Source organism: Camelus bactrianus, chromosome 9, assembly GCF_048773025.1.
Source record: "Camelus bactrianus isolate YW-2024 breed Bactrian camel chromosome 9, ASM4877302v1, whole genome shotgun sequence".
Lineage (NCBI taxonomy): Eukaryota > Metazoa > Chordata > Mammalia > Artiodactyla > Camelidae > Camelus > Camelus bactrianus.
The window spans coordinates 4,115,569-4,139,727 of record NC_133547.1 but is presented as its reverse complement, the minus strand read 5'-3'; the positions used below and the strand labels follow the sequence as shown (position 1 = coordinate 4,139,727).

The following is a 24,159-nucleotide window of genomic DNA, read 5'->3' as shown; positions in this document are numbered from 1 at the left end:
ATGCCCTTAGACATATTGCAAAATTAATTATTCTTTAGATGAAAATAAATCCCAGTGTCTTCTGAACACTGTATGTTTACAGGCTCTGTTATTCAACCTGACAGAACTTTCAGAAATAGACTGCAAAGAGCAAAAATACAATTTTTTTAAAAAGGTAAATTTCTAATTAGTTTCATAATGAATGTACACTGAATTTGAAATTCATTGTATTTAGTTGAGATTATTATGATGTAAGCAAGTTTTTCTCAAAGACATTTTCAGGTAATTCATCACAAGTGTGGAATAGAATAAGTGTTTTAAAGAATAGGGAGGAGGGTATAACTCAGTGCCAGAGTGCTTCCTTAGCATGCGGGACTTCCTAAATTCAATCCCCAGTACCTTCTTTAAAAAAAAAGAAAAGAAAAGAAAAAACCCCGTAATTACCTCCCTCTACAACAACAACAAAAAGTTTAAAAAAAATAAAGAGTAAGGCAGTTCTCATCAAAAGAAAAATATTTTTTGCCCTTACTTTCCTTTGTTGGATGCAAATTAAACATCTTGTGGTAATCCTTTCACAACATAGGGAAGTCAGACAATTTTGGTGTATTCTAAATTTATACAGTGATATATGTCATTGTATAAAGAATTGTTTATAGAACTCTTACATGTCACTGTGTAAACAGTTGGGTTTTTTTTTTTACTTTTTTGGTTTTTCTGTTGGGGAGGTAACTCGGTTTATTTATTTATTTATTTATTTAAATGGATTGAACCCAGGAATTCATGCATGCCAAACACTCACTCTACTACAAAGCTATACCCTCTACCCCTAAGCTATACCCTCCCCAGTAAGAGTTAGTTTTAAAAAGGCAAATCATTATAACTGGTTAGCAAAAAGAATAATACAATATATAACGTTTTTCAAAAATGTGTTGCTCTTTTTAATTTTTAAACTATTCTTTTGGGGCAAGCGACTAGGTTCCTATTTATTTTGACAGAGGTACTGGAGATTGAACCTAGGACACTCTACCACTTAGCTATACTCTCCCCTGCATTGCTTCTTTTAAAGCAATGGTTAGTGACTTAAATTATCACTTGACTTAGCCGTCCGGTCTCAGAACCCAAGTCTTGTACCTGAGTCTCTGGAACTGAGCAGATTGGTGAATTTGGCCTCCTGCGTGAAAAGGAAATAGAAACAGAAAACCTGTTCTGTAGGCTGTCTGTATGAAATAGCCCATTCTACCTAGAAAACTTTGTATTTCTCATTCTAGTGTGTGATACAAAGACAAGTTCAGTTCTCGTTTCCTTAAACTGCTTAAATTAATTCTAACTGCAGGAAATGTTCCTGGATCCAACCACTACACTATGTCAACCTCTCTGGGAGACCCACATTCCTGAACCCTGAATACCTTTGGCAGAATATGAGAGCAACCCGCTAGCAAAAACAGCTTTTTATTTAAATCGTTTTCAACTAGTTAGGAGGAAATATCTTAGTTTCCTATATTACTGGCCCAAACAAGTCTAAGCTTTAAACTGCTACAGGCTGTGACTTAAAAGCAGGCACGGGTAAGCAGCGTCCCCTCCCCGCCCCCTGCCCTTGGCCCGCCCCAGCCCCGCCCCCCGGCGCTCCCGGCTCCGACCTTGGCTCCCTCCTCGCCCCGCCCCGCGCCCCTAGCGCTCCGCCCAGGCTCCGCCCCCGGCCGTCCCGCCTCTTCACCCCGCGCACGCGCGGTTTCCTAGGAACCCGGAAACGGAAAGCTTGGAACCAGGCTCATGCTGCAGAGCGTAAGTTTCTCTTTTCTACCTTAAATCTGCACTTCGCAGACACTTTACTCCATCATCAGAGTCTTGGAGTTACTGCAGACTTTAAATTCCCACTCCCGCGCCTCCGCCTAAAGTTAATCCAGAAGATACTGTTCAGATCGGGGATCGTTCCCCCTGGGGCATTAAATTTCCCGGACATTGGTCCCGGAGCCCTTGGCTTTTCTCCCTTTGGTCTGCGAAGACACCGCCTTTCGCAACTTTTTCTTTCTCGAAACCCTTTGCCACCTCCGCCCCGCCATGTAACGTCCCCTTCCGCGAGGTGGACTCGCGCCCCCAGCCTCGCCCTCTCGGCCCCTGGAGGGCGGCGCCGGTCGCCCCGCTCCCGTGAGGCCGCGTCCTCTCCCGGGTCCCGGGATTCTGCGGAGCCGGGCCCTCTCCTGAGACCCCATCCCTCCCAGCCCTTCTGTCCTCGCATCCTCCTCAGGCCGGTCCTTCTGCTCCGCGGGCCTCCCCTTCGTAGTCAGCCCTTCCCCCACCCCGCGTAGGGGGAGGTGACCGGGGTCAGCCTTGTGACCCCGCAGTATTGTTACGTTCCAAATTCCATCCCGCTGGAAAACGGCCTGTTCCTTTTGAAGGGCACCTTATTTTGTCTCCATCCCTGTAAATACGTGGGCGAGGTGGGTCGGGAGAAGCAGAGACAGAAAGCGACTGAGAGAAAAATAGAAACACTGAGGAGGAAGGATGAGGGAGAACCAAAGGGAATGTAGAGGATGGCTGAGGATCTTGCAGAGATAGTGAAATGAGAGAGTTTAAGCCTTAAAGGTAGCAGGTAGGTAAAATAGAGAAGTGAATTTAAAAAAAAAGCCGGATCCCCAGGGATTGGAGAGAAACGGGGAGCGGGGCCCTGGATCAAACGTGGGAGGCGGAGTAACAGTTGTGAAGTACTTCACACAGAGAGTGGGGGCGAGGAGGATTAAAGAGTTGGAACTGTGGCCTTGAGAGTATCATGGTGCTGGGAGAGAAGGAGAGGAAAGGAAGAATAGGTACCTGGGGTACCAGAGGGTGGGGTGGGAAGGGAGGGAAAGGGGGAGACAAAGGGTGTAACTCGGAGGGCAGGGGGCAGCAGTGATGGGGGGAAGAAGGAATCAGAAATGCATGGAGATTTAGGACAATCAGAAAAGTTGGGGAAAAAGAGCAACAAGAGGGGCACAGATTGCAGAGTGGGGCAGGACAGGAGTGAGGGAAGACATAGAGGGGAGGGCAGATACAGCAGGAGAGTGGAGGGGAACAAAAAGAAAGAGAAGTAGGGAAAGAGATAAACAGAATGAAATGGAAACACAACAGTGCAGGTAGAGGGGGAAATTGGATGCAGATGGGTGGTGAATTGTTTGGATGTAGATGATTATGTTGTGGTATATAATTTGTGCCTTTAGAATCTAGTACACTTAAAGTTTATTAGCTTCATTAGGCTTTAATAGGGATGTGTGATCTGAAGAAAGTGTGAGAGGACCCAGAGATTGTCATACTAAGTGAAGTAAGTTAGAAAGACAAATATATGTCACTTATATGTGGAATCTAAAAAAAGACATGAGTGAACTTATTTACAAAACAAACTCACAGATACAGAAAACAAACTTATGGTTACAGTGGGAAGGGGAAGGGGAGGGATAAATTAGGAGTTTGGGATTAACATAACACACTACTATGTATAAAATAGATAAACAACAAGGACCTATTATATAACACAGGGAACGATATTCAGTGTCTTGTAGTAAGCTATTTAGGAAGATAATCTGAAAAAGAATGTGTATATATATCATTTTATGTACATATATAAAATTGAATCACTTTGTTGTACATCTGAAACTAACAGAACATTGTAAATCAACTATACTTCAATTAAAAAAAAATAACCTACACTCTTTGATACTCAAAGTTCTGTCATGCAATGAAGAAAAGAATAGAGTGTGGGAAAACTTAACTTGTTTGTCTCATTGTAGGGGTTTACTGTCCTGAATCCCTCCTGTGTACGGGAAAGGGGAATGTTGATCTAAGCACTAAACAGCATCTCTTCAACTTTCAAGACTGACTGCTAAAGACTCAGCCTGAGGAAGAAGCCTGGAAGAGGAGAGAGAAGGAGTGAGGAATGGCTCTGTCTCAGGTAAAGTCATATTCTCAGTTGATTCTCACTGTGTCCTTCCTGACATGTCCTTCTTTGGACTCACTAATCTTTGCTAACTTTGAAGTATCCTTCCTGACACCTGTACATTCACAGTCACCCAGGACACTCCCTCAGTGCCTGTCCTCCCCACTTAGATTCCATCCCCATGACCCCGGGACTTGGAACTTGTGAAGAGTCTCCCTGGGCATCGTCCTGGTCAGGCTTCACACCCATGGATTGGAGACACGAAGTCAGTGCTGTTGGGCAGCAGGGATTTAGTTTAGGGGCCCATCTGGGTGCACTGTCTGCTGAAAAGATCCTGCCCTTGGAAGTCAGGTAATAATATGCACAACTCCCGGTAAATTTCAGAAACAGACCAATAACGGGAAACATATTCTGACTTTTCATCCTGCATTTGAAGTTAAATGAGTGTGTCACTGATTTCAAAATCTTAATGATTAGAAATGAAATGGAAAGTTCAGAAAGAGAAATCACTGATAGAGCGTTTTATTCCGTCATTGCTTTCAAACTGTGAAATCAACCTAAATCTCTGACACATGGAAATTCCTATACCATTTTCCTCACCTCCATTGCTTGGAGGTTACTTTTTCACTGTGTTGATTGCTCCCTTTGACACTGGCAGTTTCTCAATTTGATGTAGGTAAGGTTCCAGCTTTATTCTTTTGCTGGTAGATACCCAGTTTCCCAGTACCATTTGTCACTGAGATTCTTTTTTCTATTGTATGGTCTTGGCACCATTGTCAATACATTTTACATATATGCAGAATTATTTCTGAGCATTCTAATCTGCTCCATTGCTTTATTTATTATTATTTTTTTAATGGAGGTACTGGAGGTTGAACCCAGGAACTCATGCATGCTATGCACGTGCTCTATGACTGAGCTATACCCACTCTCTAAAACAAGTTGTACACTTTTTTTCTAGTGAGCTATTTCTTTTTTCAGGGTGGGGGAGGTAGTTAGGCTTATTTATTTATTTTCTTTTTTTTTAATGGAGATACTGGGGATTGAAACCAGGACCTCATGCATGTTAAGCATGTGCTCTACCACTGAGCTATACCCACCCCTCTGAGTGTTTCCTTCTGATCATAATGTTTGGTGAAATATTCTTGCTTAATAACAATGTATTTTTTTCATATTCTTTTTTTGTCAGTATTTTTAATTCTCCAATAAGTTTTTAACTTTTAGTAGTACTGATTTTTTTCTTAATCTGTTAAACTCATGTATAATAGTAATAACTTATAATTTTGAATCAATGTTTTATGAGTGGAATACACAGATAAACTGTTTTGCATTGTTAATACCTACCTATGTAAATTTTAGTGTTTAAATTGTATTTATATTTTTGAATCTAGATATTCTATAGAGATAGCAGTTAAAGTACTTTATTTTTCTATTTGTGTTTGTACCATTTTACTTTTACAAGACTGCTATAGACTAGTGTTGACAAACTAAATTAAGTGAAGTTAATAACTTTTCATTGTCTGAAAAAGCTGAAATACATGTGGATAAAAATGATAGTGAAAAATATTATCCAAAAATATGTCCATAGACAACTCCTATCTTTTAAGTTAGTTGTGTATTGACATGGGTTTGCATGAGGGCATCGAAGTGTAAGCCCTTGGTTTTGTTAAAGACATAATAATTTCAAAACTATCTTTTTGCAGTTGAAATATATCTTAAATATATTTCCTGACCCTGAATTTTTTCCACACTATCGTGTGAATGATTTAAATATGATTACTAACATTTAAAAAATTTTAGAATTTATTTGTATTATTTTTAAAATTAATCTTTTTGTGAGGGGAGCTAATTAGGTTTGTTCATCTAATTATTTAATGGAGGTCCTGGGGCTTGAACCCAGGACCTCAGGCATGGTAGGCATGCACTCTACCATTGAGCTATACCCTTCCCTCTTGTCAGTATACTTTAAATACTCTTATTACCAAACTGATTCTTCACTTATGATTCCAGAGCCCAACCCCGTGAGTTCTGGTGCTTGCTGTGTCTTTTAGCTTCTTGACCTAAGTGTCTCCAAGTGTGTCTGACATGGCTGTCTTCTCTGTAAGATGGGAATAGATCATTCTCTAATGAGCTATTATGTGGAAAACAAGTTCTTAAATGTAAAGAATTTATTTAGAATAACATTTAGCACTTGGAAGTGTTCCAACACTTTTAGTCTTTGCTCTTGTTACCATTAGCATAATTTAAGGTCCTAACCTTTCCCTAAAGCCACCGTAGACTTTGTCATGTCTGAAGACACCACTCAGCCTGTAGTCGCTCTGGATATTGCATATCACTCAGTGTGTGGAACGTAGTATCTACCACTTCTGCATAGACAACCGGTGGTTGAATTTTATTTGTATGTTTTTCTTGTGTTGTCCACAAATATGAGAAATCCACATTGATTGGAGGGTATTTTAATCTCTATGAAAAGGCATAAAAAGTCAAAATTATAGACACATAATTTGCTCCAAATACCTTTACATGAATCTGTCTGAACACATGCCTCAGTTAAATTGATCCTTACCCCTCTCTCCTCTTCTCATTTTGTGTACAAATAAGAGCTCTACTCACGGCCCCGTGGTCAAATGTGTTTTCATTTCAGGCGCGATTGACCTTCAAGGATGTGGCCATTGAGTTCTCTCAGGAGGAGTGGGAGTGCCTGGACCCTGCCCAGAGGGCCTTTTATGTGGATGTGATGTTGGAGACCTACAGGAACCTAGTCTCCCTGGGTGAGGAGAACTTCCTTCCAGAAGTTAGAATTTGTCCTTGGATATCTTTGCATTTTCCTCTGTGTCCTTCTTGGGAGCCCCTGTTTTGCCTGACTGATCTGAAAGCTCTGCTGACTAAGACGTGAAAAGTTTCATCATGTTGTATCACTAGTTTAAACTTACGTTTTCTTCAAATGTTCTCCCCTTTTCATGACATATCAGGGGTTCCAGATCTTAAGTATTTATAAGGCTCAATGACGTACTTTCAAAATACCTAGTTCCCTATTTCCTGCCCCTGTGCTTTTGACTCACTACTTCTTGGAAGAGAGCTAGATGTTCTTCCCTCTGTGTTCAGAAGGAGGCAGGCAGTGGATGAGTTTGTGAAACATTTTCCAGACCCACCTGTAATGTCCTCACTCCTCAGCTGAACATAGAGCTGGGATTCTGGAAAAGCCACAGCACTTTACATTCCTTCTGATAAGCAGGATTTTTTTTTTTAAAGACAGGGAGGTAATTAGCTTTAATTAATTAATTTTTGTTTTTCATGGAGGTCCTGCAGATTGAAGCCTGGACCTCACTCATGCTAAGCACGTGCTCTATCACGGAGCTATGCCCTCCATCCTCAGAATTTCTTTTTTGGCTCTGAATATTACTTGCATTTTGGAGCAAGAGGAAGAGCCCTAGATTGTGAAGAGCGATGTGACGATAGTAGGAAACTGGGTGGGTGGGAAAGTATGGAAAGTGTGAACACAGGTCAGGTCTCAGAAGGGCAGGGAGGAAGTGGCAGAATTAGTAGTCTTTGGGAAAGTCTACCCAAGTGAGAGGGTTCTTTGAGGAAACAGAAGTTTGTTTAGTGTGAACTCTCAGGGGAAATTTTTCTTCTCATTAACTCATCACTCTGTCCTTCATATGTAAAATGTATTCTTTCACCCTCCAGTGGTGCTGCGGCTCCACCAGAGACAAATACACAGTCTTTGTCATGATCTACAATGCTCTGCCCTCTGCCTCCTGTGAGCTTGTTGCTCGACTTTGAGGAGCTTATGTGGGCTGTATTATCTGGGTCTCTCGCCCCCTCCTCTCTCTTTCTGAACTTGACTCCTTTGGGTGCTCAGTTCTCAGTCCCTATAAATAAGAGTTGATGCCTCCAGACTCCAATCCCTGAGCCTTCCTTGGTTCTATCCCCATTGATGTTGTGCATTTAATCTGTTCTTACTTTGTGGTCTGTACTTTTGGTGTCACGTCTGATAAACCATTGGTGAATGCAACGTCAAGAAACTTTGCCTGTATGTTTACTTCTAGGAGTTTGATGCTTTTAGATCTTAGGATTACATCCTTAATCCATTTTGAGTTAATTTCATATGTAGTGTAAGATAATGTTCCGACTAAATTTTTTTGTATGCCGTTATCCAATTTTCTCAACAACTTCTGCTTAGTAGACTGCCCTTCCCCCACTAAGTGGTGCTGACAACCTAGTGGAATAGCATTAGACCATGTACACAAGAGTTTGTTTCTGACATCTCTGCTGTATTCCACTGGCCTCTCTGTCTTTATGCCAGTACCACACTGCTTTGATTAGTGTAGCTGTAGTATAAGCTTTGAAGTAAAGACGTGTCAGACTTCCATCTTTTTTATTTTATAGCTTGTTTTCTATTCAAGGTCTCTTGAGATCCCATTACAAATCACAGGATGGATTTTTTTTTGTATATATACATTTATTTATTGAAGTATAGTCAGTTTACAATGTTGTGTCAATTTCTAGTGTACAGCACAATGCTTCAGTCATACATGAACATACATATATTCGTTTTCCTATTCTTTTTGACCGGAGGTTAATACAAGATATTGAATATAGATCCCTGTGCTGTACAGTATAAACTTGTTTATTGGATTTTGTGATGATCCTGCTGTATTTTGAATCAAAGACACTCTGCCAGAGTTCAGTAGGTGTTCTATGTGATTCAGTGGGTTTGTAGATGTAATTCTTGGCGTATTTATGGGAGAGGGCGAGCTATGAGTCTCTCTACCCCACCAGCTTGGCACCTCCTTTTTTTTTTTTTTTTTTTAACAGAGGTACTGGGGATTGAACCTAGGACCTGGTGTATGCCAAGCGTGCTCTCTACCACTGAGCTATGCCCATCTCCCCCCAGGATGGATTTATCTATTTCTTAAAGACACACTGTTGGGATTTTATTAGGGATTGGATTGAAACTGTTGATCATTCTAGGTAGTATTGATAGCTTGATAGTATTATCTTCCATTCCAAGAACTTGGGATATATTTGCATTCATTTGTGTTGTTTGTAATATTTTTCAACAGCTAGTTTAGTTTACAGTGTACATGTATTTTCCTCTGTGTATAAGGCGATGCCTAAGTATTTCTTTCGTTTTTAATGCTTCTATAAGTGGAATTGTTTTCTCAATTTCTTTTCTAATTGTTCGTTGTTACTGTATAGAAATGCCGTGATTTTTGCATGCTGATTTTATATCATTTCAAAATTCATTCATTATTTCTAACTGGTTTTATTGTGGAATCTTCAAGGTTTTCTACATATTAGATTACGTAGGTTGTAAACATATAATTTTGATTTGTTTTTCTATTTGGATACCTTTTATTTCTTTTTGTTTGTTTGTTTTGGTTTTTTTGGAGGCGAGGCTATTAGGGTTATTTACTTATTAATTTTTTTTTAAATGGAGGGACTGGGGATTGAACCCAGGCCCTCGTGCATGCTAAGCACATGCTCTACTACTGAGCTCTCCCCCTCTCAGCCCCCTAAAGGGTGCTGCCTTGGGAGCCTTTTTTCTTTTTTTTTTTTTAAATCTTAATGGAGGTACTGGGGATAGAACCCAGGACCTTGTGCATGCTAAGCATGTGCTCTGCCACTGAGCTATTACTCTTGAATGGTTTTTGATTAGACATTCAATCTCCTTACAGGTTACAGGTTTTTAAAATTGTTTTTAATTAAAAAAATTTTTTTTTACTGAAGTGTAGTTGATTTACAATGTTATGTTAGTTTCAGGTGTATAGTGAAGTGATTCAATTATGTCTATATGTGTGTGTATATATATATTTCTTTATCAGATTCTTTTCCATTATAGGTTAATTCAAGATATCGAATACGGTTCCCTGTGCTATATAGTTGCTTATCTATTTTATATATAGTAGTGTGTGTCTGCTAATTCGAAACTCCTAATTTATTACCCATGACTTCCTGTTTGGTAACTGTAAGATTGTTTTCTATGTCTGTGAGAGTGTTTCTGCTTTGTAAATAAGTTCATTTTTATCATTCTTTTAGATTCCACATATCAATGATGTTATATATTTTTATTTCTCTGAATTACTTCACTTAGTATGATAATCTCGAAGTCTGTCCACATTGCTGCAAATGGCATTATTTCATTCTCTTGTGGCTGAGTAATATTCCATTGTATGGATGTATGTGTGTGCACACACACACCACATAGTCTATATCCATTCGTCTGTGGATGGACATTTGCGCTATTTCCCGGATCATATGGTAACTATACTTTCACTTTTTAGGGAACCTCCATAATGTTTTCCATAGTGGCTACACCAATTTACATTCCCACCAGCAGTGTAGGAGGGTTCCCTTTCTTCCACACCCTCTCCAGAATTTATTATTTGTAGACTTTTTGATGATGGCCATTCTGACAGGTATGAAGTGATACTTCACTGTAGTTTTGATTTGCATTTCTCTAATAATTAGTAATGTTGAACATCTATTCTTGTGCCTCTTGGCCATCTGTATAACTTCTTTGAAGAAATGTGTCTTTAGGTCTTCTGCCCATTTTTTGATTGGGTTTGTTTTTTTGATACTGAACTGTATGAACTGTATATTTTGGAAATTGAGCCATTGTTAGTTGCATCATTTGCAACTGGGTTGTCTTTCCATTTTGTTTATGGTTTCATTTTCTGTGCAAAAGTTTTTAAGTTTGATTAGGTCTCATTTGGGTTTTTTTTCTTTTATTTCTTTTGCCTTGGGAGACTGACCTTAGAAAATATTGTTATAAGTTATATAAGAGAATTTCTTGTTCTACTCTATTAGTTTTATGTTGTCATATCTTATATTTAAGTCTTTAAGCCATGTTGAGTTTATTTTTATGTAAGGTGTGAGGGAGTGTTCTAATTTCATTGGTTTACATGCAGCTGTCCAGCTTTCCTACCACCACTTGTCGAAGAGACTGTCTTTTCTCTACTGTATATTCTTGCCTCTTTTGTCGAAGAATAATTGACTGTAGCTGTGTAGGTTTATTTCTGGGCACTGTTGATCCCTATATCTGGTTTTGTGCCCGTACCACGCTATTTTGATTACTATAGGTTTGTTGTATTGTCTGAAGTCTGGGAGGGGTGTGCCTCCAGGTTTGTTCTTTTTCCTCAAGATTGCCTTGGTATTTCTGGATCTTTTGAGGTTTAGATGAATTTTAGGATTATTTGTTCTAGTTTGTGAAAAATATCATGGGTAATTTAATAGGGATCATTTAAAATTTGTAGCTTGCTTTGGGTAGTATGGCCATTTTAGTCATATTAATTCTTCCAATACATGAGCATAGGATAACTTTCCATTTCTTTGAATTATCTTCAGTTTTCTTTATCAGTGTTTTATAGTTTTCAGAGTGTAAGTCTTTCACTTCCTTGGTCAGGTTTCTTCCTAGGTTTTTGTGTATGTGTATGTGTGTGTGTGACAGAATTTTAAAAGAGATTGTTTTTTTAAATTTTCTCTTTCTGATATTTCATTGTTAGTGTAAAGAAATGCAACTGATTTCTGTATATTAATCTTATGTCCTGCTGTCTTGCTGAATTCATTTATCAGTTCTGAGAGTTTTTTAATAGGGTTTTTAGGGTTTTCTATGTAGACTGTCTTGTCATCTGCACATAGTGACAATTTTACCATTTCCCTTCCAGTTTGGATATGTTTTATTTCTTTTTCTTTGCTTATTGCTGTGGCTAGGATTTCAATACTGTTGTGAATTGAAATGCTGAGAGTGGGCTTCTTGTCTTGTTCCAGGTTTTAGCTGGAAGGCTTTCAACTTTTCATCATTGAGTGTTATTTTAGCTGTGGGTTTGCCCTAAATGGCTTTTAATATATTGAGATGTGTTATAGGTTTGCTCAGTTATTTTATTTTTTCATGACTCAGTGTTGGTAGGTTGTGTTTCTGTAGGAATGTATCTATTTCTTACAGGTTTTTCTATATTTAGGCATATAGTTTCTCAGTCTTCTTTTCTAATTTTTTGAATTTTGGTAGAAGTAGTTGTAATCTGTTGTAATGTCCCCTTTTTCATTCCTGATTCTAGTAATTTTGAGTCTTCTCTCTCTTTTGTTGTTGTTGTTGTTAGTTAATGTAGATAAGAGCTTGTCAAAGAAGTAACTTGGAATCTTGTGACTTTCTGTAGTTTTTATTGTCTATTTCATTTGTCACTAATGTAATTGGTTTTGCTATCTTCTGCTAGCTTAGGTTTATTTTGTTCTTCTAAGATCTGTTTCCTTTTGTTCTTTTCCTTTTTGAAAATTGTTTTATAGACATGGTAAACCAGGACCTCTTTTTTTGTACTTATTTATATTTGCACTCTCCCTGATTTATTGACATTTAATTAATCTATATCATTGTGTAAGTTTAAAGTGTACAAGGTGATGATCTGATATACATTTGTATTGCAAAATGAGTATTTCAGTAGTTTCTTATCAGTTTTATTAATCACATAATTACAGTTTTTGTGTGTATGGTGAGAACATGTAAGTTTTACTGTCTTAATAACTTTCAAGTATGTAACACAATATGGATAATTGTAATTACCATGCTGTACATTAGATTCCTAGAGCTTTTTCAACTTACAACTGGAATTTTATTCCTTTGACTAATATCTCCCCATTCTCCCAACCCCTATGCCCTGGTAATCACTATTCTACTTTCTCTTTCTATTAGTTTTGCTCTTTTTTTGTTCGCTTTTAAAATTATTTTTTGCATGTATATGAGGTCATGTAGTATTAGTATTTTTCTCTGAATTATTTTACTGAGCATATAACCTCAGTGTCCATTCATGTTGGTACAAATAGTAAGATTTACTTTTTTTTATGGCTGAATAATATTATATTGTATATATCTTTAAAAGACTTTTTTTGTCCATTCACGCCATAGACATTTAGGTTGTTTCCATGCCTTGGCTATTGTGAGTACTTCTGTCAGGAACATGGGAGTCCAGGTATCTCTTTAAGACAGTGAATTCAGTGTTACATATCCGAAAGTGGAATTGCTTCATTGTGTGATAGTTTTTTTTTTTAACTTTTTGAGGAAGCTTTATGCTTTTCTATTTCTTTTTATATGCACATGTGTGTACAGACTAAACCCCTCAATCTTTTTTTGATGGTTTCTTACTGATTTTTTTATTCTCGTTTCTGCTAATAACATTCTTACCCAATCTCCTGGAATGTCACGTATGTTCTTTTCAATATATGTAAGGAAATGGGATGTATTGAAAATTCAGTTTGATGCCTTAAATAGAAAATTGTGTAATAGATGCAAACCTGCTTTGTTTCTACACTATCCCATTTTCTCCATTTTAAAATCTCTTTCATTTCCCTGTCATACACATGATGTAATTCCCATAGTTAAAAATGGGCCAGTGTCATGCTACTTGCTAAACCAGTTCTTTTGTCTCAAGGTCAATATCTTAGTTGCGGGCGTGAATGATGCAGTTACAGTCACACAGACGCGCAGTCCCAGGCTGTGCTCCCACGTGTGCGTGTGCCCCGTGCTCCACTCAGACCCTCTCTCCTTCCTGACCTTTCCTCACATGGCACCTGGATATGGATGATTATTTGTTAGCACTTTTAATTTGTTCTCCTGAACTTCCCAGATTCCACAGCCCTCCCTGAGCCATCCCTCCACCTTCCACATGACTCACGCTGTAAAATGGCCCCTCTTCTTCCATTGAACACCTTTCTCAGGATGCTACCAAAATCACTATGTGCAGCTGTGATGACTCAGAGACCATTTCCAGGATGGATGGCTGAATAACATTACTAGTTCACACAGCTCACTTCTTGCATCTGCCTTGAAGTTTTCTTCCTAAACACCTTGAGTTTGTTGTAATATTTTATAATCTGTCCTGCCTGGGTGGGCAGTTATGCTTTAGAATATGTGTCACGGTTTGTAGATTTAAGTTCAAATCCTGGTTCTCTCACTGGTTTCTGTGTCACTTGGGGTCATGGACATGAACCTGTGAGTCTACTGCCCTGATTTGAAAAATCATAGTCATTTACCTCAAACCTTTTAAAACAAATTAGTGCTGTCACATGGGTTAGAATCTTGCCTGTTTTATAGTAAAGATTGGAAAGTTACTTTCTGTAAGTAGTTGTATTGATATCTGTCACGTTTATTCTGATATCACTTTGCATACATCATATCTTGTATGCTTTTCATTTGCAATTTGTTCTAAACAACATTGTGTCTGACCCTAGGTAATAAATTTACACATTCCTCACTCTTTATTACATGTATTGTGGAGTCAGTGAACTGGAGAGTTTAAGCGCTCTGCGTAGGAAGGGAATTGCTCTATTTATTGGCTGTTAGATAACTGGAGAGTATTTCATTTATTAATATTTAATTGTGATTTATATATGATGGTTTTTCAGCATTTATTATAGAATACAACTGACATGCACCATGTATTAACACTGTAAAATGCATATTCTTCATGGGTACATAGGTTTGTGTTTGGGTTCTTTGCTTGTTTTTTAAATTGAAGTAGTCAGTTTACAATGTTGTGTCAGTTTCTGGTGTAAATAGCAGATGTTTAGAATAAAAATTTTTTTGACTGTGTTACCAAGTTCTTCATTTTCTCTGTTCTATTTCTTTTGCAATTCTACATTGCCAGTTATTTAAATTATTCATTAGATAAGCTTCTTTCAGATTATGTTCCATATTAATATGTTGTGTGTTTTTAGCATTTATTTATGTGCAATAGAGTGCAGATGTATGTATAGGGTAATATTTTTAGTCTCCTTAATTATGAGACAACAGTATCTTTACTGTTAATCGGTATGTGTTTTGGGGTCATGGTGGAAAAATACTCTTTCTCTGAGAGCTTAAAAGCTTGTCTAAGGGGGGAGGGAGTAGCACAAGTGGTAGAGCACATGCTTAACATACCCAAAGTCCTGGGTTCAATCCTCAGTACCCTCTCTAAAAATAAATAAATAAATAAGAAACCTAATTACCTCCCCCCTAAAAAAATGAAAAAAAAAAAGTTTGTCTAATGTGAAAGTTATTGTTGCAGGGTGTTTGAACTAGGCTTCCCTAAGGTTAATTTGAACAACACATAATTGCTCTTCCTTTAGTAAAGAGTCCTATTCCTTTAGTGTTCCTAAAAAATTTAAGGTCCTGATTGGGAAATTTCATAACCTTGTTGGGAATAAATATTACTATTGGTTTAATATCGTATATTGAATGTCAAACTTTTATTCATGAATTGTAATGATTAGGACACCTATGGGTTTTTTGTATCTTTTAGATGTCTCTCATATACATGTGATCAAGAAATTACAGCCAATGACAAATAGTGATAGCAGAGAAGTATTCCAAGCAGTGATGTTGGAAAGACAAGAAAGCCCTGAAGTGAAACATTTTTACATCAGGGAAATCCAGGAAAATACGTATGACTTTGGGTGTCAGTGGAGAGATGATGAAAGAAATTATAAAGGAATGCCTGTAACCCAGAAGGAAGATGCCCCTGACAGAAGTGACCAGCAAGGTAGGTGGAATGCAGGAAACAAGCATATTGATAATAGGCTTGCATTCAGCTTTCTGGACGAACTGCATATATTTGAGAAAGATATTTACCAATGTAATGAGTGTGGCAAAACCTTTAATCATGACTTGTCCCTGAGTAGACACCAGATAATCCATACAGGAGAGAAGTTATATAAATATGGTGTATGTGGAAATTCTTTTAGTCAAAAGTCAAACCTTGCAAGTCACTGGACGGTTCATACTCATGACGATACTTACAAATGTAACGAGTGTGGCAAAACCTTTCATCATGGCTCATCCCTCAGTAGACATCAGGTCATCCACACAGGAGAGAAATTGTATAAATGTGATGTATGTGGCAAAGTCTGTAGTCAGAATTCCTCCCTCAAACGTCATCAGAGAATTCATACAGGAGAAAGGCCTTATCAGTGTAATCAGTGCGGCAAAACCTTTAATCGTGGCTCTCACCTCTCTGAACATCAGACAATCCATACAGGAGTGAAATTATGTAAATGTGATGTATGTGGCAAAGTCTTTAGTCAAAATTCATGTCTTAGAATTCATCAGAGAATTCATAGTGGGGAGAAACCTTACAAATGTAATGAGTGCGGCAAGGTCTTTCGTCAAAATTCACATCTTGCAAGACATCAGAGAACTCATACTGGGGAGAAACCGTACAAGTGTAATGAGTGTGGCAAGTTCTTCAGTCAGAATTCAAATCTTGTAAGTCATCAGAGAATTCATACTGGAGAGAAACCTTACAAATGTAATGAGTGTGGCAAGTTCTTCAGTCAGAATTCAAATCTTGTAAGTCATCAGAGAATTCATACTGGAGAGAAACCTTATAAATGTAATGAGTGTGGCAAGTTCTTTAATCAAAGGGCAGACCTTACAAAGCATCAGAGAGTCCATACTGAAGAGAATTCTTTCAAATGTAACGAGTGTGGTAAGATCTTCTGTCGAACTTCAAATCTTGTAAGTCATCAGAGAATTCATACTGGAGAGAAACCTTTCGAATGTAATGAGTGTGGCAGATTCTTTAGTCAAAGGGCAAACCTTGGAAGGCATCAGAGAGTTCATACTAGAGAGAAACATTACAAGCATAGTGAGTGTGGCAAGGACTTCAATCAAAATTCACTTTTTCCAGTTTCATCAGAGAGTATATATTGTAGAGAAGCCATTCAAGCATAATGAAATTGAATTACCTTTCATCAGATATCTACCCTCACTAAACATCAGATAACTTATACATGAGAGAAATCATACAAATGTGACATATGTGAGAAGGCATTCATTCAAAATTTATACCTTATAATTCATCAGAGAATTCATAGTGTGGAGAAGCCGAGCATGTGTCATGAGCATGGCAAAGCTTTTGTGCATGCAAGCATCCATTACTGTGAAATAATGAATACTGGAGAGAAACCTTTAGAGATGTAATTAGTACCTCAAAGTCTTTCGTCAAAATTCATACCATAAGATCCATGGAAGAATTCATACTGGAGAGAAAACTTTCAAATGTAATGTGTGGCAAATCCTTCAGTGTTCTGTCAAGCCTAACTTACTATCAGGTAATCCAATCCATACTGGTGGGAGACGTTAATAATGTAATGCAGTTACAAGGCTTTTGTCAGGTGTTCACATCTTAGGTTTCACTGGAAAATTCATTCTGGATAGAAACTAGGTAAATGTAATTGTTGTGGCCAGACCTTTAGAGGAGGAACTCATTCATTAAAGAACTCAGGCTGGTGGGGAGGGTATAGCTCAGTGGTAGAGTGCGTGCTTAGCATGCAGAAGGTCCTGGGTTCAATCCCCAGTACCTCCATTTAAAAAAATTAAATAAATTAAAAAAAAATAAAGTCTGTCTGGAGAGTACCTCACCAGTGCCGTGAGTTTGAAACAATAATCTTACTTCTCAGGTGGGACAGCTGTTGTTTGTGAGTGACAGGTTGCCTGAAAGAAGTGGTAGGTTTGTCATCCTCACCTGACAGGAAGTCCAGAGGGTGCGGTGTGGGGTGTGGTGGGTCCTCTGCCCCCCTTAGTCCTCACATTCCTTGTAGCTACATGCCTGCTGTGTGGCCAAGAAAAGTGAAGGTTGAGGGGGCAAAACCCTTTACATTTTAAGAATTTTGGGGTGGGGGATATAGCTCAAATGGTAGAGCACATGCTTAGCATACATGAGGTCCTGGGTTCAGTCCCCAGTACCTCCTCCAAATGTAAATAAATAAATAAATAAACCTAATTACCTCCCCCTCATAAAAACAAACAAACAAACAAAGGAATTTTGTCATGTTTTCATGGAAACAATCATCCCAGATATTTTGTCTCTTATGGGTCATGCTCTTCTGACATGTCTAAGAATCCTGCACCAAGTTTTGAATTTTGATGATTTTATTCTACAGCAATTTTTAAAAACTGAATCTCTTATACTTTAAAATTTTATAATGTTTTTAAAAAGCTTTGATTAACTTTGAGCTAATGCTTGTACAGATGTGATGTTTAAGGGAAGTGAAGATTTTTTTTCCCCCCCTACTATGATTATTTCACTGATTAGCACCAGGTTTTGAAAATTTTTCCTTCCTTGAATTACCTTGGTACCTTCATCAAAGATCAGTTGGAACTGCAGTTGACCTTTGAACATTGCAGGGAGTTCAGGGTGTCTGCTCCTGAGCAGCTGTAAATCCACATACAACTTTAAGTTGGCCCTCCATATGCACAGTTCTGCATTGGTGGGTTCGACCAACCTCAGATCATGCAGTACTGTCGTGGTATTAATCAGAAAAAGTGCACATATAAGTGCATAGCTCCTGTGTGGGCTGTTTCTGGTTTCCTCATTCTGTTCCCTTGGTCTGTGTGTGTCTCACTCAGAAGATCCCACACAGTCTTGGTTACTGTTACTGTATTACAGATCTTCAGGTCATGTGGAGTGATTCCAACCACTTGAGTATTTTTCAAATATTTTAGCTCTTCTAGTTCTTTTTTTTTTTACATTTTGTAAATTGATCTTTTAGTTCTTTTACCTTTCCCTGTTAATTTTAGAATAATCTTGGTTGTGTCTACAAGTCTTCATTGGAGATACATGAAACATCTATGCTGATTTGGGGAATTTTAATATAATTTTTATGTTATGTTTTCCAATCAATGACTATGGTATGTTTTTCTAACAATTCACTAGATGTGGTATGTTCATGTAAAATGACCTAAGTAAAAGGTCATCTTTGATTTCTTTCCTTACCATTCATTGTAGGTTTCAGCATAAAAGTCCTTGTTTTGCTAGATGTACACATTTTTCTTCTACTTTGATGTTTTTGAGCATTCACACGTAGCATTATCTATTTAATTTCAATTTCCATTTGTAAACTACATGTGCATAAAATGACAATAGATTTTTGCACGTTGTATCCTGGCACCTTGCAAATTGTGCTTTTTCCAGAATTCGTATAGATTCTTTTGATTTTCTGCACACACCCTTTCGTTAAATTTCCTATTAATTTCTCTAACAAATTACCACAAACGAAGAGCCTTGAAGCAGCACAGATTTATTCTCTTCTGGTTCTTGAGACCAGATGTGTAAAATAACCCAAAGAACTGTGCTCCTTCTGGATGCTCCAGGTCAGAATTCATTTTCTTGCCTTTCCTGGGTTCCAGAGGCCACTTACATCCTTGCCTCATGGTCCCCTGGTGTATTTCCACGACACACTCATTCAGTTAATTAACAAAATTCTTCACTATCTTCTGATCATGTGGACATTTCCTAAAGACATTGTTTAAATTAGGACACTGTCACTCTGTCATTGTAGATAGACACCTTCATCATACTTAACACGGTCATATCTTGCTTCACTATTGCTGACTTTCCCTTATAGAACATAAACCACTTGAAGGCAAGGTATTGATTTTGTTTCCTGCCAGATATTCAGTGATTGATTGGAACTATTCCCAACTGACAGATGAGTGAGTGCACTTTCTCAGTGTAGGAAGGTTGCTGTTCTGCATAGGCTCATAGATCAGTAAGTCAAATGGTCAAATAAACATGTCATTATATTTGTTCAACCAAATTCCTTACTCTGTTAAATTACAGCCTAATGTTCTGAACATAAATTCTCACAGTATAATTTTTCACACATTATGAATTTTCTGCAACATGTGCTTAACAGATCTAACTCTTTACTGAAGGCATGTCTTCATGAAGTTTTTTTAAGCCACACTTAATTCATTTATTATTTGTTTTTTAATTGAAGTATACTTGATTTACAATGTTGTATTAGTTTCAAGTGTACAGCAAAGTGAATCAGCTTTATGTATACGTATATGTGTGTGCATATATATAGATATATATTCTTTTTCAGATTCTTTTCCATTATATGTTAACTCAAGATGTTGGATATATTTCCCTATGTGATACAGTAGGTCCTTGTTAGTTATCTATTTTATATATAGAAGTAGGCTGTAATATTTTATTTTTTCCTCTTTAAAAAATTTTTTTTGGAGGGGGAGGTAATTAGGTTTATTTATTTATTTCTTTTTAATGGAGGTACTGGGGATTGAACCCAGGACCTCATGCATGCTTAGCATGCACTATATCATGTGAACTATACCCTCCTGCCTAAGCCACAATATTTTAAACTCAAGACTCTCCAAAATGCTCCATTCTACACCCATCACAAGAGTAATCCTATTTTTCATATAGGATAGTTTTTATTGGTGCATGACAGACTGCATGGAAAACAGGAACTGCAAGAAATACGAGGTTTATCAGTCTCACCCGACAGGAAGTGCAGAGGGTGCCGTGTGGTTTGTGACGGGTCCGCTGCCCCTTCTACCTCCATCAGCACTTAGTCTTCACTTTCCTTATAGCCACATGGCTCCTATAGGACTAAGAAGAGTGAAGGGTTGTGGGGAGCATGGGGGCAAAATGCTTTTCATCATCAGATATTGTCTTCTTTACCTGGAAACAATAATCCCAGTCATTATTTCCAAATACTAGCCATTTGCATTAAGTGCCCACCATAATTTTAATAAGAAGTGTGAATTTTTGTATTTCATATTTACATCATGAACAAAGAAAGGTAAAGGGGAAAGGTGTTAGGGACAGATTATATCAACAGACTTTGTTCTTTATCCTGAGAATATAATACTCCATGTATCACATAGCCACTCTGCCCAGTGTTGCAAATGTCCAGCAAAAATTATTAGAATCCTTAGTGCTTTCTAACTTACAGGTTTATTTCCTTTCTACTCTATCTGAATCCAAACACACTAAAATAATTCTCCAATGGTAATACAGTTATTCTGACTCCAGAATCAAGATAAGGAATGAAAGAATTCATTTTGAGATGTTTTTTATTCATGCCACCATACTTGAAAGTGAGAGATACACAAAAGACCTGTATTAAATACTATAATACCACCTCCAAACGTACTTTAGTGTTAGACTCTAACTTAAAGTAATATAACTGTTATAACTCTGGGATGTTGAAAATTGGGGAACCTACATTAAATATTTTTCATCAAGTGCTAGAGTCTCAAATAGGATTTCCTTGCTACTCTACCTAAAATAGATAAGCAACAGTGACCTACTGTATATCACAGGGTCCTATATTCAAAGTCTTGTAATAGCCTACAATGGAAAATAATCTGGAAAAAAAATGTAACTGAAGCAGTTTGCAGTACACCTGAAACTAACACAATATTGTAAATCAACTATCCTTCAATTAAAACACCCCAAGATTTCCTTGAAAACATAGAATATATTCAATTGAGGGTAAACACTTAAAATGTTATCTGAAAGTTGTTCTGAAAGACATGAAGTAATTCTTTATTATATTATTTTCCATGTTCTTTTTTATTCATTGTTCACAGTGAAATATTGAGTCTTAAAAATCAAATGAAACAGTTTTGCCAAATATGGTGAGAGTGGAAATCATACTTTTCTCATAAGAATGACCAAATCCATATTTCTTGCAAATCACAATATTACACCAAGCAACTCCTCTTTTAGAGTTAGACTCAAATGATTTGAAAGCATTTATCCACATAAACATCCTGTGGAAGATTGTTGAAAGAAGCATTTTTGATAATGGCCAAAATATAGAATGAACCAAAAGCTCCATTAAATGATGAATGAACAAACAAACTGTGAAATGTTACTCAGAAATAAAACATGATTAGGCACTGATAAAAGTTCCAACAAGGATGATCCTTGAAATCATGATGCCGAGTGCAAGAAGCTAGAAGGCCACGTGCTTTGTGACTTAATTTATATGAAATGCTCAGAGCGGCCATATCCATAGAAATAGAAAATAGCTTAATGATTGCTTGTGGCTGGGGCTAGAATGTAGAATAATCATTGGGGATGGTGGAGCTCAGTGATGGAGCACATACTTAGTATGCACAAGGTCCTGCATTCAATCCCTAGTACCTCCATTAAAAATAAATAAACCTAATTACCACTCCCCCCCCAAAATAAATCAAATTTATCCTTAAAAATGTGGAGTAACTGCTAATGAGTACAGGATTTTTTAAGGGTTAATGATGTATGATGAAAATGTTGTTGGTGGACAATATTGCAAACATACAAAATCCCACTGTATCCTATACTTGAAAACTGTGTATTTTATTATGTCCAAATTATGCAATAAAAGAAGCATAAGCTATTATCTCCATGTTGAATTCAGAAAATCATTCTGATCTGCTAACCATGGCGTACAAGGTGTTGGAGACCTGAGTTCCAGATTCTATTGTATGAATGGAAGGAAGACAGGTTAGGGAAGCACTGGAGAGATACATTTTATGGTAAAATTAACATATCATGTTTCCAGAGTCACTGTGATGCACCTGCAGGTTGGCAACAAGTCTCTTGCCTGCCGTTATGAGCCTTTAGTCCATTATCTTGTATTATTCCAAGTCTCTCACTGAAGCTGAACTATGAGGAGCTTCTGTCTTCATGGTGATGGAACTCATACATTGCATCTATCATTCCTCTGGGTACATTTTCATGTCACACAAATCTGAAAACAACCGCTTGATTTATGCCTCCACGAGTCATTTCAGTGAAGTAAAAAAGGAAGAAATAGCAAATAAACTACATAAATTGGGCAAAACTGTCTCAAAACAATCATAAAATGTATAATTCACAAAATAAGTTTTCTTAGAAAACTAAAAATAAAACTATCATATGATCCAGCAGTTCCACTCCTAGGTTTATATCTGGAAATTATGAAAGGACTAATTTAAAAGGCTACATGTATCCCCATGTTCATAACAGCACCAACCTGAGTGCCCATCAACAGACAGATAAAGATGTGATATGCCTATATACAATGGAATACTACACAGCCATAAAGAAGAATGCAATTCTGCCGTTTGCAGCACCATGGATGGACCTAGAGCATATTATGCCCACTGAACTATGGCAAAGACAAATACTACATGATCTCACTTACATATGGAGTCTGGAAAATAGGTTAGTGTATTATTGAAATAGAAGCAGACTCACAGAGAAAATAAACTAGGTTACCAGTGGGGAGAAGAGGAGAGATAGGAGTATAGGGTTAAGAGATCCAAACTATTTAGAAAATTCATAAGCAGTATCTTAATATATTGTACAACACAGGGAATCGTAGCCATTATTTTGTAATTAGTTTTTATGAAGTATAATCTATACAAATACTGAATCACTATGTTGTACACGTGAAGCTAATACAATATTGTAAATCAACTATAGTTTAATAAATGAATGTATATGTTATGCCTATATATAATAAAATATAGGGTGCACAAGATGGAATTTTACTGCATTTGAGTAATCTGGATATAATGCTTATTACCATTACTTCAAAAAGATTTTGTTGTTTTTTTATTTTTATTTTCTAATTCTTATTTTTTATTGAAGTGTAGTCAATTTACAATGTTAGTTTCAGGTGTACAGCAGAGCGATTTAGTTATACATCGACATACATACATACATATTTTTTCAGTTTCTTTTTCATTATGGCTTATTACAAGAAATTGAATATATTTCCCCCAAAATATTTTTTAATATTTTATTTATTGTATTATTTGTTAATTCTTTTTATTTTGGGGGGAAGAGGTAATTAGGTTTATTTATTTTTAGAGGAGGTACTGGGGATCGAACCCATGACCTTGTGTGTGCAAAGTATGGGCTCTACCACTTGAGCTATACCCTCCCCCCTCCCAAAAAGATATTTAATAGTCTTTCAGAATGGCTCTTCTGGAAATTTTTGATTCATGTTTATAATCTGATAAACACCTCCACGTATTAATTTTTATGAGACAAGTGGAGAGAATATCTTAGGCAATTCATCTAAAGAGTATTTGACAAGTATTTCCAACAATCACATCGTGCAGTGGGAGCTGGGTGCATGAGGAAGGGGAATATAATGAGTGTATTATTAGCATGAGGAATATCGTGGTCTCTCCTAAGCAAGGGGCCAGGAGTTTCAAGAGTAAACATTCTGTTTTATATGGAAGAGTCTGACTGCATTCATGAGGTCTGATCACAGACACTTTTAAGACTCACTACAGACTCTTCCTCCTCTGCCCATGTGCACAGGGCAAGCTGATAAGAAAGCGTGAGCACTCCTTCCCTTGGCTCCTTCCTTTAGTTGTGGGTTTGCACCACAAGCATGTGCCATCACCATTCTCTGCTCTGTCTAGCCATTTTTGGACCAACTTGGGAAGTCTGTCCTGCTCGCCCCAGGAAGCCTCATGATGTTACATTCTCCTAACACGTCAGTAT

General features: G+C 37.4%; 1 protein-coding gene across 1 annotated transcript; it reads left to right on the top strand.

Moving 5' to 3' along the window:
* Window positions 1–1,673: 1,673 nt before the first annotated feature.
* Window positions 1,674–23,574, top strand: LOC105074470 (uncharacterized). The gene is made up of 4 exons (XM_045521835.2): window positions 1,674–1,761; window positions 3,741–3,901; window positions 6,531–6,657; window positions 15,160–23,574. Exons 2-4 carry the CDS (start codon window positions 3,887–3,889, stop codon window positions 16,587–16,589), a joined length of 1,572 nt encoding a protein of 523 aa, XP_045377791.2. The 5' UTR covers window positions 1,674–1,761; window positions 3,741–3,886; the 3' UTR covers window positions 16,590–23,574.
* The last annotated feature ends 585 nt before the right edge of the window (window positions 23,575–24,159 follow it).

Excerpts from the sequence above, each read along its gene's own strand:
- LOC105074470 (XM_045521835.2), top strand. Across the intron at positions 6,658-15,159 it reads CAGGAACCTAGTCTCCCTGG|ATGTCTCTCATATACATGTG; the intron begins GTGAGGAGAACT and ends TGTATCTTTTAG.